This window comes from Podarcis filfolensis (assembly GCF_964270895.1).
Source record: "Podarcis filfolensis genome assembly, chromosome: 11".
NCBI lineage: Eukaryota > Metazoa > Chordata > Lepidosauria > Squamata > Lacertidae > Podarcis > Podarcis filfolensis.
The window spans coordinates 59642314-59656011 of NC_139613.1; the positions used below are offsets into that span (position 1 = coordinate 59642314).

At 40.9% G+C, this 13698-nt stretch overlaps 3 protein-coding genes and 1 long non-coding RNA gene across 4 annotated transcripts in view; 3 read left to right on the top strand and 1 right to left on the bottom strand.

Moving 5' to 3' along the window:
- Nucleotides 1-1187, top strand: part of CARNMT1 (carnosine N-methyltransferase 1) — a 32417-nt gene extending 31230 nt beyond the window's left edge. The window contains exon 17 of the mRNA XM_083576369.1: nucleotides 535-1187. Within this exon, the coding sequence (XP_083432495.1) occupies nucleotides 535-645 (111 nt within the window). The 3' untranslated portion in view covers nucleotides 646-1187. The remainder of the gene's footprint in view (nucleotides 1-534) is intronic.
- Nucleotides 1188-3118: 1931 nt separating this feature from the next.
- LOC310745024 (uncharacterized protein C9orf40 homolog) lies at nucleotides 3119-7794 on the top strand (the record flags this gene model as incomplete). Its single annotated transcript, XM_083577234.1, has 2 exons — nucleotides 3119-3412; nucleotides 7146-7794. The coding sequence occupies 2 exons, from the start codon at nucleotides 3119-3121 to the stop codon at nucleotides 7296-7298; spliced, it is 447 nt and encodes a 148-aa protein (XP_083433360.1). The 3' UTR covers nucleotides 7299-7794.
- On the bottom strand, nucleotides 7693-9900 carry LOC310745066. Its single transcript, XR_014539888.1, has 2 exons — nucleotides 9045-9900; nucleotides 7693-8776 (listed from the first exon to the last, which is right to left on the bottom strand). It is a non-coding gene; the product is annotated as an uncharacterized lncRNA (long non-coding RNA).
- A 1310-nt stretch (nucleotides 9901-11210) lies between these two features.
- TRPM6 (transient receptor potential cation channel subfamily M member 6) overlaps nucleotides 11211-13698 on the top strand; it is a 91825-nt gene continuing 89337 nt past the window's right edge. The window contains exon 1 of the mRNA XM_083576459.1: nucleotides 11211-11231. Within this exon, the coding sequence (XP_083432585.1) occupies nucleotides 11226-11231 (6 nt within the window). The 5' untranslated portion in view covers nucleotides 11211-11225. The remainder of the gene's footprint in view (nucleotides 11232-13698) is intronic.

Sequence of the window (13698 nt, forward strand, 5' to 3'; positions counted from 1 at the left end):
TGTAGCCCAGTCCAGCCTTGTGCAGCTCTACAATCTTGTCCTTGACATCCTTGGACAGCTCTTTGGTCCTGCTGGCTACTTTGGAATCTGCTGGATTGATTGCTTCTGTTGACAGGTGTATTTTGTACAGGTACTGTAACGAGCTGGGATTACAGGTAAGACCTCTCCCTTACAGCAGGTGCTTCTAATCTCAGCTCATTACATACAGTGAAAATACTAGGTAGCCTGACATCTGGCTGGTTGATAGGGGATCAAATACTTATTTCACTGATTATAATGCACATCAATCTCTGACTTTTGTCCTCTGGGTTTCTGGGGGTTTCCCTGTTGTTATTCTGCCTCTCACAGCTACAATAAACTTACCATTAAAATTATGGACTGGTCATTTCTTCGTCAGGGGGCAAATTGGCAAATTTAGCAGGGGATCAAATACTTTCCCCCCCTCACTGTATTAATGTCTATAATAGCAGTAATAATAACATATATGAATGAAATGCCTACAAGAGTTTTCAAGAAATTGTTGTTTATTTTCAGGTGGAGAATGAATCTGTTTTGACCACATATACTGTGAATGAGCTATCTATGATGAAATATTACTATGAATGTGTGATGTTTGTGGTTAGGAAACCAGGAAGCAGTGTCTGAAGTGGATTATCCAGGAAGAAAAATGCACAGTGGCTTCTGGAATTATGACTGAACACAACCTCATATCAGTGGTGCCTTTTTATTCATCGCAGAATGTAGCTCTGTTGTCTATTTTTTTAATCTATCCTATAATCTCCAGATGTGTACTTCTGGATATTTGTATCTGCGTAATGAACATAGAGAGCAAACACTCCTGTATCATTTCTTCAAATTCCGATTAATGTTTTTTTCTGACGGGTAATACTTTGCAGATACCATTATTAACACTTGCAGTTCTCTGTAAGGTATAAAATGGTCTACTTTAAGTTTTCTTTGAAATAATATCTAACGTCATATTGGATACACAATTCATTTTTTGTCCCATGTTGTACAGAAAACAAGACCACTCCTCATCTTAGGATATTTAAATACTATTTGGGTGACTTTACTCCCCATAGGAATTTTGATCTTCTGCAGTCTGATAAGCAGCATCATGTGAACTTGGTCTTCTACTGTAAAAATGTAAAGAGTTTATAAAAATAACACGTGCATTCACAAGAAAATTTTAACGTGAATCTGACTGATATTTGCGGCTGATGCATTTTTAGATATTTATATATATATATATATATATATATATATATATATACAATTATACTATTCTTCATGCCATTTTAAGCATTTGATGGGTAATTTGAAGTAATATCTGGCTGCAGTCACTTAAAAAAAGAACTAAATTAAGACTTAACAGTAATGTTTGTACATTAGTACTTTGATCCCATTAAGGGTGTTCTAATTATGACTGAAATTGATGGGTTTAATGTCAGCTGTGGGTTTACTATTTTAAGAAATTATTTTTTGAGGGCATTAACTACACAAAGTTAAACAAATATGGGCAGAGCAGTCCCAATCCACCACAGTGTAGTGGGTTTTTTTAGGTGCAGGTATTGCTTCACCCAGCTGTCCATATTCTGATGTACAGAACTTCCAATGGAGCCCGCTTAAGCCACAGGGGAAAGCCACTCTTAGCAGTATTAGTATGGCTTTGGAGCTGGGATGCCAAAGATTCATGGGATCCTAAGCCTGTCCATCCAGCATCAAGAGGCCTGGAGCTGATGCAAACAAAAAGAAAAGAAAAATTAGAGGAGTTTTCTTCCTGCTCCCCACCCCCACCCCTTTTGCCCTAGCCGGTGCAAGCAGCAAGTCTCCAGGTGGTTGGTGCTCCTACATTGTGCTAAGCCCTACTGCTGTTGCTGTTGCTGCCTCCCAGCAGTTTGAATTTCTTTCTCAGTTACTGTTTTAGTATTAGCAGTTCTACTGAATCCACCTGCATTATGATGCACATGTGAAGAAGCCAGCTGACATCTGTGCTTATGAGCAGCTGCCATTCAGCTTGTGACCTGCTTGTTAGCTATTAACTGAATGTCATGCTAATCACCCACCTATTTACACACACATCATTCTTTTTGGAGTTATACCCCATCGATGTCCGATAGGCTGAGTTTCCAAATTGTGTACAGGTTTTCTTTAAGATTAATTATAGTTAGATTTACAACTTAAATTAATGATCAGATCCAGATATTGCAAGACATGAGATGTGCTGGGTGCTTTTTCTGCATACCAAGTATGATGACCTGACAAATACAATCCAAACTGATGGGGCAACTAAGCACAATGGCTTCATTTTCAAAAATACTTTTAAATTATTAAAGTTATACTGTACTGAGGAATAGGTGAAATCTAGGAAGTGTGACTACCTTTTGCTGAGGACATCAAATAACACAAGTTTGTTGAATGGTTAGGTTTGTGGTTATGTGCTAGCAAAAGTCTGAATGACCAATTACGATTTATTTTTTTCATTTTAAAGGGAAAGATCGCCTCTATCTGGTTTAAAATGCAATGTATAAGTTTGAAAAGATGTTTAGCATTGATTTCTTAATTTACAAAGTCAACCCACATGCAGCTGATATAACAAAGAACTGTTTATAGATGAACATTAAAATTCAGCAACTACTTAATTAACTATCTAATTAGATGCACTTGCTTCACCTTCCCTGTTCCATGCCCTCAAGTGCTTTTGCTTGGCTGACATTTGTTCATGAACTGTGGTAAGTTTCTTCCTTGCCTGCATGAAGAACGGAAAGTGTGGGTGGGTAGAAATCACAATTTTGCGAGGGTGCCATTCCTTCCGTCCCTGCCTGCCTGCTTTTGCTTCTGGCATTGCGCCCCCCAGAGGGAGGGGGCTGCTTGGGCAGAGGCCTTATCCCTTGCGCTGAGACCCCAGAGCGATCCTAAGAATGTGCACTCGGAAGTAACTCCCATTGCATCCCAGGAAGCTCGCTTTCTTCCGAGCGTGTCTCGGGTTGCCGCGTTCACACGCGCATTAGGCGCTGCTCGCCAGGCCGCTCTGGAGGCGCGTCTCCGCCAGGGGGCGCCGGCGAGGGCTCCCCGCGCGTGCGCACTTGAGGCGCGGGGCTTGGCGGCGGCGGCCCCAATGGCGAAGCGCGGCGCGTCGGCGGCGGCGCTGGCGTGTCACGCGCCCGGGTGCGAGAGCTTCGCGGCTGCCGCGCCGCCGCCGCTCCTGAAGCGCCGCCGGGCCGAGGCGGAGAGGAAGGAGGAGCCGCGAGGCCTGAAGCGCAAGAGGGCGGAGGAGGCGGAGGCGGCGGCGCGGGCCGCCAAGAGGCCCTCCGTGGCCCCGGGGGGCGGCGTTCCCAGCGCCACGACCCTCTCGCGGCCCCCGGGCTCCGCGTCGGCGAGGGGCGGCCGCCCCAAGGCTCCTCTCGAGGAGGTAAAGAGGCCGCGGGGGGGGGGGGGCGGGGAGGGCTCCCGGACTCCGCACAACAGCCCGGCCAGGCAGGCCCGGCGGAGAGGCGGCGGCGGCGGCGGATGGGACCCCGCGCAGGATGCCGCCCTCGGACCCTCAGCCGGGGGTCCCGAACATCTGGAGAGCCCCGCGGGTCGGGGGGGGGCGCGTCTGGGGCAGAACCAGGTTGCAGCAGCCCCCCCCCCCCAGTGAGGAAAGGGGTAAATGCGGGGAAGGCTTCTGAAGTAAATGCCTTTATTTCGCCCTGTCCGAATGAGTCCAGCAGCAGATAATATTCACGGGCAGATGCCCCGTTTCCAGCAGCCTCCAGCCAGATCCCCCCCCCCCCGGTGTTCCCAGAGGGCAGAAATGGGCCATGGGGGTTTCTGCAGAAAGAGAGGAAGCGGTGTGAGAGGCCTTTCTGTGGTGAGCCCCCAAAGTGAACCTGGTGTTGTCATTATATACTTTTTAACACACCTTTCTGCACGTGCCTTTGGAAGCAGAGGATGCGATCAGAATATTCCTGCCATTTAATGTATTGCACGTGGTTTAATTGTATTGAGCGGAATGTAACCTGCCATGGTACTGTGTGGTGAAATATGTAAATAGAAATTATGGGTTGACATTTTGATGCTGACATCGCTGTATAGACGCTGTGAAAAATGTGCACCCCTGAGCAGCACTGATCCCACAATAAACACCCAGGAGTAGCCCATGGGAGAGCCATGAAGGTGGCGCTCTGTCAGCAACTGATTCAGTTTCTCAATCAACATTATATTTAGATATCATGGCTAGTTGGTAAACCTTTCATAAATTTACGTAAATTTAAAGCTATATATCATAATGGTTATCATCACCACAGTAAATATTATTAATGAATTATGCCTTTGTGAAATACTTTACTTTGTTTCTCTAATATATTGTTAATCAATTTCATTAGCTGCTCTTGAGTTATGCTACTATTGCTGTTATAACCTAAAGGATAATATTTCCCTTTTGCACCATTCATTATTTTATATAACTATTGGCTTCATTAGCGTGTTACTTTAAACCACAGTTTAAAATAAACTATGGTGTAAAGTGAGCAAGCAGTGTGCATGCTGCTAAAATCAAGTGAAGTGGGTTTCAGGAAAATTTTGAATTTGCATTAGAACATTTTCTGATGGCCTAGAAGGTGATAGAATGTAGCATGTTTATCTTACTTTCATTTAGTAAACAAAATATGTCTTGTATGATCCAGTTATGATTCCTACATTCCTGCATTGCAAGGGGTTGGACTAGATGACCCTCAGGGTCTCTTCCAGCTCTTTAATTCTATGTTCCATATGATTCTATGTTCCTATTTGATCTCTTCAGTCTGTGGAATTGGCCCTTTTACACCAAGGCCCTCAAATGCATGTTTGGATTAAAAGAATGAATACTGTTGTCTTAAAGAAATAATCCTTGCTATTTGAATTTTTTATACATTTCTTCCCCTCAAAATGTAATAATACATATTGCAGCTTCTAGTACCATGTTTAGATCATTGACTGTCACTCATTCAAATGGATAGGGAATTGGGCTTGCCAATGGCAAGTGACCAGCCAGCTTCTGGTCACCATGTGAGCCCAAGGCTACTTCTGAGCCCTGTAGGGAGGGGGATGAGTCACATCTTCTCTCTGTCTCAAAAGTACTGCTGAAGGTGGTGGTCTATTTTGTTCAGCATTTGCAGAACACAAATCTTCCTGGTCTTCCTTTTCCCTGTAATTGGTGCCTTCTCGCTTTTCTTTCTCATTCTGAGTGCCTGGCAGGCAGAGAATCAAAGCAAGCCGCTTCCTTCTTCCCTCAAGTCAAGTTCCAAGCTGGAGGAGGGTGACATTTGTTTATGCTTTTCACTGAATCCTCAAGTTCCATTGCCAGCTTCATTTTGTGCAGACGTTTCTGCCGCACAGCATAAGACCACCTTTTGGGGGGAAGTCATGATCCTGCCAAGCACAAATTTTGGGTTGGCCACCAAAGCCAGCAAAACTGCAGATCTTTGGCAGGCTAAGTACAAGACCGTGTTGTAATTCCGAGTAATTATTTCCCAGGATATTATTTTTTCTTCTCCAGCCAATCCACCAGAGGGGGTGCAAGTTAAACCGTTTCTTAAATCCATTATGCTTGATGTGAGGGTAGGCTCTTTCTTTCCTTTATTTCTTTCTCTGTGTGATTGTTAGCATGTAATTCAGCTAGATAGACTCAAAGAAAAAATGCATGTGAGGGTGAGAACTGTGCACATAGAGAACAGTAGCTTATTTTAGCAGCAATAACTGCCGCTATGGGAACAACTAGTTCTAGGCCTAATGGACAAAATAAAAACTGAAAAATCACTGGTTCTGGATAGTATCAATCCCCATGTTCCGAAAGAACTCAAATGTAAAATTGCTGATCTCTTAACAAAAATATGTAATTTGTCCCAAAATTAGCCTCCATACCTGAGGAGTGGAAAGTGGCCAATGTTACACAATTTTTTCAAAGAGAATATGGGAGATCCCAGATATTACAGGCCAGTTAGCTTAATATCTGTCCTGGGAAAACTGATGGAAAATACTGTTAAACATATAGTAACCAAACATACAAAAGAACAGGTCTTGTTGAAGGAAAACAAGCATGGCTTGTCCATGACGGTCATGGACCGTCTCTCTAGCCTGTTCAGAGTTTTTTAAGAGAGTGAAAAGCTTATAGATAAAGGTGACCCACTTGACATTGTGTACTTGAACTTTCAAAAAGCTTTCAACAAGAGTCCTGATTAAGTTTTGCAGTCATGGAATAAGAGGTGAGGGACTCTTGTGGGTTAAGGGACATGAAGAGTAGAAATTAATCGACAGTTCTACTGATAGAGCGATGAAGAAATTGGAGTGTCTCCAAGGGCTGGTATTGGGACCTGTGCTTTTTAATTTGTTTGTAAATGATCTAGAGTTAGTTATGACCAGTGAGGTGGCCAGATTTGCTGATGATATTAATTTCTTCAGGATCGTTAAAACAAAAAGGATTGTGAAGAGTTCCAAAAACACCTCTCCATATGAGTGTATGGCTGTAAAAAGGCCAGTGCAGTTCAGTGTAAACAAGTGTAAGTGCAACCAAAATGATCAAGGGGCTGGAGCAACTTCCCCTATAGGTTACTCACCTTTTCTCTAAACCAAACAGTCCCAAACGCTGCATCCTTTCCTCATAGTGGACAGACAAAACAAGTACGTCACGCAGCACATAATTAAACTATGGAACTCTCTCCCACAGGAGGCATTGATGGCCACCAACTTAGATGGCTTTGAAAAAGGATTTTAAAAATTCATGGAAGATAAGCCTAGCAATGGCTCCTAGCCATGATGGCTTTGCTCTGCCTCCGGAGTCAAAGGCAGTATGCTTCTGAATTCCAGTTTCTGGAAACGGGGGGTCACGCTTGCAGGTTCCCCAGAGGCATCTGAGAACGTGATGCTGCACTAGCTGGACCATTGGCCTGATCCAGCAGACTCTCCTTGTGTTCTTAGGATAAATGTTTGGCTGTGTGAGTCTCTCTCTCTCCATTGCACATGTTCTTTGCTTTAGATCCTGGCTCTTAATTTTCACTAGACTATGGAATTATTCAAAAATAGAGATTCTAAAACTGTAGATTTGGCTTGTCAATGCAAAGTGCTTTTTTAGAGGTGTTCATTTTTCTGCTGCAGTGATATCTGTTAATTACGTTTTATTTTCCTAGCCTGAAGATGATGTTTGGCGCTACAACTCCTTCCAGTACTGGAGGTCTCCATTGCCTGCTATTGATTTGTCTGATATTCTGGATTTAGAAAAAGACGATGCAGTAGATGCAAGACGGTCCAGCAGTGTTTGCCTCTCAGAAATGGAAACCTGAAACCTGATTAATTCTCAAGTTACTTTGCCGAAGTTGGTTTCTTCTTTTGCTTGGAAAAGTAAGCAGAGATTATAGCCGGTTGGAGAAAAATATGCTTTGAAGGAAGGAAAACTTCGTAAAAAGAAAGAATGGCAAAAGAACCATCAGTGGACCATCTAGAAAATTGATGGTATACAGAATAAAGGGAGCATGAAGCTTGGAGAACTATTGGAACATTTGAAAATGGATGTATGCTGACAAAAAAATACACGTACTGTTGTTGGTACTTACTTCATTGAAAGAAAGCCAGAAGGGTGTGTTCTAAGTTGAACCTGGTCAGATAACTCAGTTGAGATCTGTGCTGTCTTTGTTGCTAGACAAAAAATATTGTTGCTTAACCAATTTTTTTTTTTAAAAAAACCACACTTCTATGCAGAATGATGGCAATGGATATCATTTTTTTTGCCAATGCCACTGTACAAGTTTCTTTAAGCGTTTCTGAGAGTGGTGTGAGGGTTTTGGCTTGAGCCTTCAAATACATGGACCACGATGGACAAGGAAAAGGAACCATGCTGAGCAATGTAAGACTATTGGGCACATTTCTTGGGACTTATTGATGGAAGGCTCCAATCCTACCTAGTTAATATGTTTGATTCTTTGTGTTTTGTATCATGTGCTTGTCAGATATTGGACTTAAGTATGAATGTTACCATTTAATATTCTTTGCTAGGAATGACTACGTGAAACTATAGAGTTTACCAGTAGGCTTCAACTTCAGATCTGCTAATCATTTCATAGTGTTATTCAAGTTAAATGACATTTCTTTATTAATCCACCATAACTTTGGCATATTTGTATAAATACTTTTCACTGTGTAATAAAATCTCCAGTAAATTCTTTTTTAAAAAAACCCCTATGAAGTAATGCTCATATTGATTATCTCATTTGAAAACGTTACTTTCGCTGTGTGCCTGGATGCTCTGTCAATAAGCTTTTCTGGGGTTGGGGTTGGCTTTTAAGAATGTACATTCAGTGTTAACAGTGTACACATTGTACTTTTTCCTGAGCTGTAGAAAGGAAAATATGATTAGACTATCACAGCCCAAGTTTCTATTGTTTCCACTGTTCCGCACATCATCTTTTACAGTGGTACCTTGGGTTACAGACGCTTCAGGTTACAGACTCCTAACCCAGAAATAGTACCTCAGGTTAAGAACTTTGCCCCAGGATGAGACAGAAATCGTGCAGCGGCAGCGGGAGGCCCCATTAGCTAAAGTGGTGCTTCAGGAACAGTTTCAAGTTAAGAACGGACCTCCAGAATGAATTAAGTTCTTAACCCGAGGTACCACTGTACTTTTAAGTCCAAATGTAAACTTATGTACATTTCTTGGATAAATTTAGACTAGAGGTATCCCTCGTAGAAACCCAAAAGAAAAGGATGCAGACTCCAAGTGAAAAGAAAGGCCTTTATTGAAATACAAAGAATGCATAGGGACAGCCTCAACAATTAGCAATAGAAGAAGAAGAAGAAGAGGAAGAAGAGTTTGGATTTGATATCCCGCCTTTCACTCCCCTTCAGGAGTCTCAAAGCGGCTAACAATCTCCTTTCCCTTCCTCCCCCACAACAAACACTCTGTGAGGTGAGTGGGGCTGAGAGACTTCAGAGAAGTGTGACTGGCCCAAGGTCACCCAGCAGCTGCAGGTGGAGGAGCGGAGACGCGAACCCGGTTCCCCAGATTATGTGACTACCGCTCTTAACCACTACACCACACTGGCTCTCAATAGGCTGTAAAGAACCACTTCCAAACCAATGGTGTTTTTTATACACTTTCAGATTACACACATGGTTTCTATTCACCAATCAAAGGATCACAGCAATCTTAATAGATGCAACCCAGTGTCATCTTCCTGAACCAATCAAAATCATTTGGCTCTTCAGAGCAGTTCTTATCATAATATAATGTGATTACACACAAACTATTTTCAGTGTCAGTCTTTATTGACTAATTTTCCTATTCATTAAATGTCTCCCAGTATCCTCTGTCTATTGCCTAGCCAGTTCTCTTTCCATGCATACAATGGCCACCATAGAGTCTAAAAGTTTATCCTTTTCATTGTTCTGGAACGGACATTCACTACCTACAGTACCTAAAAGCAGCTAGTTTTGTACTGTAAAAGGTAGGCAGGTACAGACCTTTTCAGTTTAGCGAGGCCATAGACTCAAAAGAAAATTGAATCAAAATAATACGGTATGAAATTATTATTTTCTCCATCACATTTTATATAGCTTTAAATTCCTATGCATGTCTATTCAGAAGCAAGTTCCATTGAGTTCAACTGCAACCTCAGCTTGATCAGGTGAGGAGGGCTGTGCATGTAGATTGCTCCCTCACACAGTGTAAAAAAAGATAATGTTGCAGCCTTTCTCATTTCAGTACAGTGGTACCTCAGGTTACATACGCTTCAGGTTACAGACTCCACTAACGCAGAAATAGTGCTTCAGGTTAAGAACTTTGCTTCAGGATGAGAACAGAATTCGTGCTCCGACGGCGCGGCGGCAGCAGGAGGCCCCATTTGCTAAAGTGCTTCAGGTTAAGAACAGTTTCAGGTTAAGTACGGAGCTCCGGAACGAATTAAGTACTTAACCTGAGGTACCACTGTATCCTGTTGTGATACAGTCATCTTTCTGCTGGCCAAGGAGAACAAATTAAATGAATTCTCCCCCTTTCTCTTAATCTGATTATCATATGTTTAATTGGGGGAAGGGGCTGGCAGGAGGGGGGAGGTTACCCCATGGAGTGTAGGATAAGCTTCCTTAAGTAGTATTGTCCATTTACTAGCATTTTGTCCATATTATGGGTTGCAAAAGGAGAATGTGGAAATCTATAGGAAGAAAGTAAGGCAGTATTTAGAAATTATGTGGGAAAGCCAAAGGTGTAGAATAAGCTTGCCTCTTTTTCTGCTGTGAATATTGCAGTGTATGTAAGTTCCGGAACAAGTGCTGGGATGGGAATGGAGAGGGAGATTTGAGCTGACAATGAGGTTTGGGGCAGGAGAAAATATGCACGTACCTTAATTTAGACTGGGGATTGAAACTTTCCTGGTCTCCTTGTATATACTCACAGGTACATTGGCAAGCGGGTTTTTGCAAATACACAGCAAGACCTGAACACAGATTGAATTTGTTAATTTTCTGTGACTTGTCGTCTATTAACTTACTCAGGGCAGGCCCATGACAAAATAAGATCCAGTAATTTCAGGGACTCTACTCTGAAGTAACAGTTTGTTGACTGCAACCCTGTATTTACCCGAAGGTCCCAGAGCTTATAGTTGTAAGGACATATTTGGCTACATACAAATGAACAAGTTTCCTGAAGATACTTCATCCACTTCATTTTGCGGCAACTGGTACCATTTGAGAACAATCGCATTTATCGTAAGTACTGATGAGATAAAATAGAAACTAGTGTAGCCTAAATTGCTCTGTAGCCATCATAATGCAAACAGTTATAAACCAGACTCTTTAGATGGCAATAGAGATGCACAATAAACTCTTGAAAAATCTGAATTTGTTTTCATTGAAAAGGTTTTATTTTGAACCCTACTGTTGTTGAAACTTGAAACAAGTGACGTGAATGTTAATCATTTCCCTAATGTGGTATATAAACTTGAAACCAGATTGTGTCACATGATTCTGATTACCAGGTGATAGTCTCTTCAGTTTAATTGCAGTACAAACATTTCACCAGTTTTCAGAGGCCATCTCTTTTCCATCTCATTAAAGCTTTTAAGTGCAAGCCCATGGAAATTTGTAATCATTGCTTTTCGGCATTGTTTCCACTAGTTGCTAGTGCTAAGCAAGCTTTATCTGATTGGGAATGAGATGGAAACTTCAGACTGAGATCCAGTGGCTGAAGGGTACAAAAACGTTATGTTTTAGTGATCAGAATGAAGGTAAGTAGGCTGCCTTTTCTCTTGCAATGTTTAAGATTTTGATACAAGCATTACTTCATTTGGAAGAAAATTATAATGTGTTTTTAGTAGCTTCAGTTTGGAATGCATAGTTTGTTTTTCAGTAGAAGTCCATTTCAGACACTTTTCTAATAGACTGTTTACGAAAAGTTAAGGACTGGAGACGGAAAAGTTGAAATGAACGCACCCTTAAATTGACAGCCTTTTTGCAATTGCAGTTCAATTTGATGATTCTCTTCAAAAGACTATAGAAATAGCTTTGCAAAACAGCAGTGCTTGGCAAATGTAAAGAAATGTTGGATTTGGTTCTGTGAATAGTCCATCAGCATAAATTACTAAACAAGGGCCTATAAAGCAGGATGAAAAAATTAAATTATAGCTCTAAATCATGAATTGTGTCAATTAAGACTTGCTTTCTAATTTTTTATTTAAAAATTCTTGAATTTTCAAAATTCATGATGTTTTTGTATCCTTATAACAAGTTTGCAGTCCATTAATTTCATGAACTAGCTTATCATCTTGCTTTACATGCTGAACAGTTAAGTACTGATTATGCTCCTGTTAGATTTTTTAAAATAAATTAACATTTATTTAATTCAATATATTAATAGCTTCCTATACATTTCAAAGTCATTTAATAAAGACACCAATAAAACATATATAAAACAATATATGAAGACAATTAAAACAATTTTATGTTGTTTTTATATATGAAATGGTTTTAATTGTATTCAACACACACACACTCTGCATTGTCAACCAACAGAAGCAGCCTCAGAGGAGTTTTTTATATGTGATGAAAAACCCTTCTCTAGAAAGAAAACATAAACTGCTTCATCCGCCTCTTAGGGGGGAACAAAAATAGCATACATTCTGGAAAGAAGACAAAATATAGAGTGGGTACCTGAACTCTGGCTACCATTTGAAAGTAGTAAGAGGAAATATGGCAAGAGATTATTTCTCAAATACCGTATATATGGAAGATAGCCTTTAGAAATCTGCAACAGACTGCACAAGGGAGCAAGCCACATTAAACATAGTGGAACTTCTGATTAAATATGTGAGGGATTTTTCTGCATGTTGCCAAAAAGGGGGTTGCTGCTGCAACTAATTTAACTGCATATAAATGTCTACTAGCCAGTTAAAAATGGGTGCAAATTTAGAAATTGGTTATCTTTTGTAGATGACAGCCTGGCAAAATTTCAGTTGATCAGATTGGCAAGTAGTTGAACTTGTCAGTTTCCATGTTGGCTGTACCAAAGAAGGTGGACCTGTAATAACTGTAGATGTTCTGTTGAAATGTGTCTGACAACCAAGTGACACCTGCAGTTATATATATCTTATACTCAGCGGTATTTTAGAAAACCCAAAAAATATTTGTGTAATAAAATTATATACGTACCACCTTTCTCAGGGCAGCACCCAAGGTGACTCACAATATCATAAAAGCACAACAATTGCAATGATCTAAAATAATATTTTTACAAATAACAAATGCAGCAGCAGTAACTAACATTAAAAAGGTAAGTTAGAAGTGTTTCAGCTTGGTTTGGTTGTCTTACTGTATTTTCTAAGAGAGCTATATAAAAAGGTAGTTTAAAAAGATGGGTTTTGTAGCAGAAGTATGCTGGTGTCCTTCAGCCATTTCCCCCTTCAGAAATACACAGTGAATGTGCTCCCCCGTCTTCCTCTGGTGGTGAATGAGATGTGTCTATTCATGTCTTTGGCCTTATAGAGAGGAAAAGCAGCTAGGGAAAAACTTTAAACAGACAAACAACCAAAAGAAAAATGTGTAAGAAGTCCCCTTTTCTCCTAGTGTTCCCCCTCTCACACAATCTCCTGGTTTCTGCTTGGAGAGTTTTAAAAAATACATAGCTGCATGTCACATTGAGTTCAGACCCTAGAGCTGAAGATGCAAGTTGATCTGTACAAGAGGAAATGTCAAACATTAGTTAATTCTTTAGAAACTACCAAGTGCTTACACACAAATGATGTCCTGACAAATATCAAAGAACAACAATGCCAAAGTGATTTATCTTTTTCAGAACGGCTTTTAGTTTTCCTTAATGCTAAGCTCCTCTCTGCCTTGAAAAATGCATGCCAAGAAAACATAAAGCAAGCTACATTTATGTCACAGGTAGTGATATCAATCAAACTAAACTAGAATCGCATGCAAACTGGCTTTTAAATCACGTTGCAGAAAATCTTGAAAATGTGACTGCAGCTATATTATCTTACACACCAGCCCCCTTTCAAACTGAAAGCCGAGATTGTGTGGTTAGCTGGCCCAGCCCTGCTTGACAGGTTCCTAATAAGAGCTTCAAAAGTTTAACTCCCTCCCATTATTATTTAACCTAAGACTAGTGAGGAATCACAGAGTGTCTCATCAGGGGTGGAGAAGTACACTGGTGTTTATAGTGGAATAAGCTTCATAGAGTGAAGCCACTCC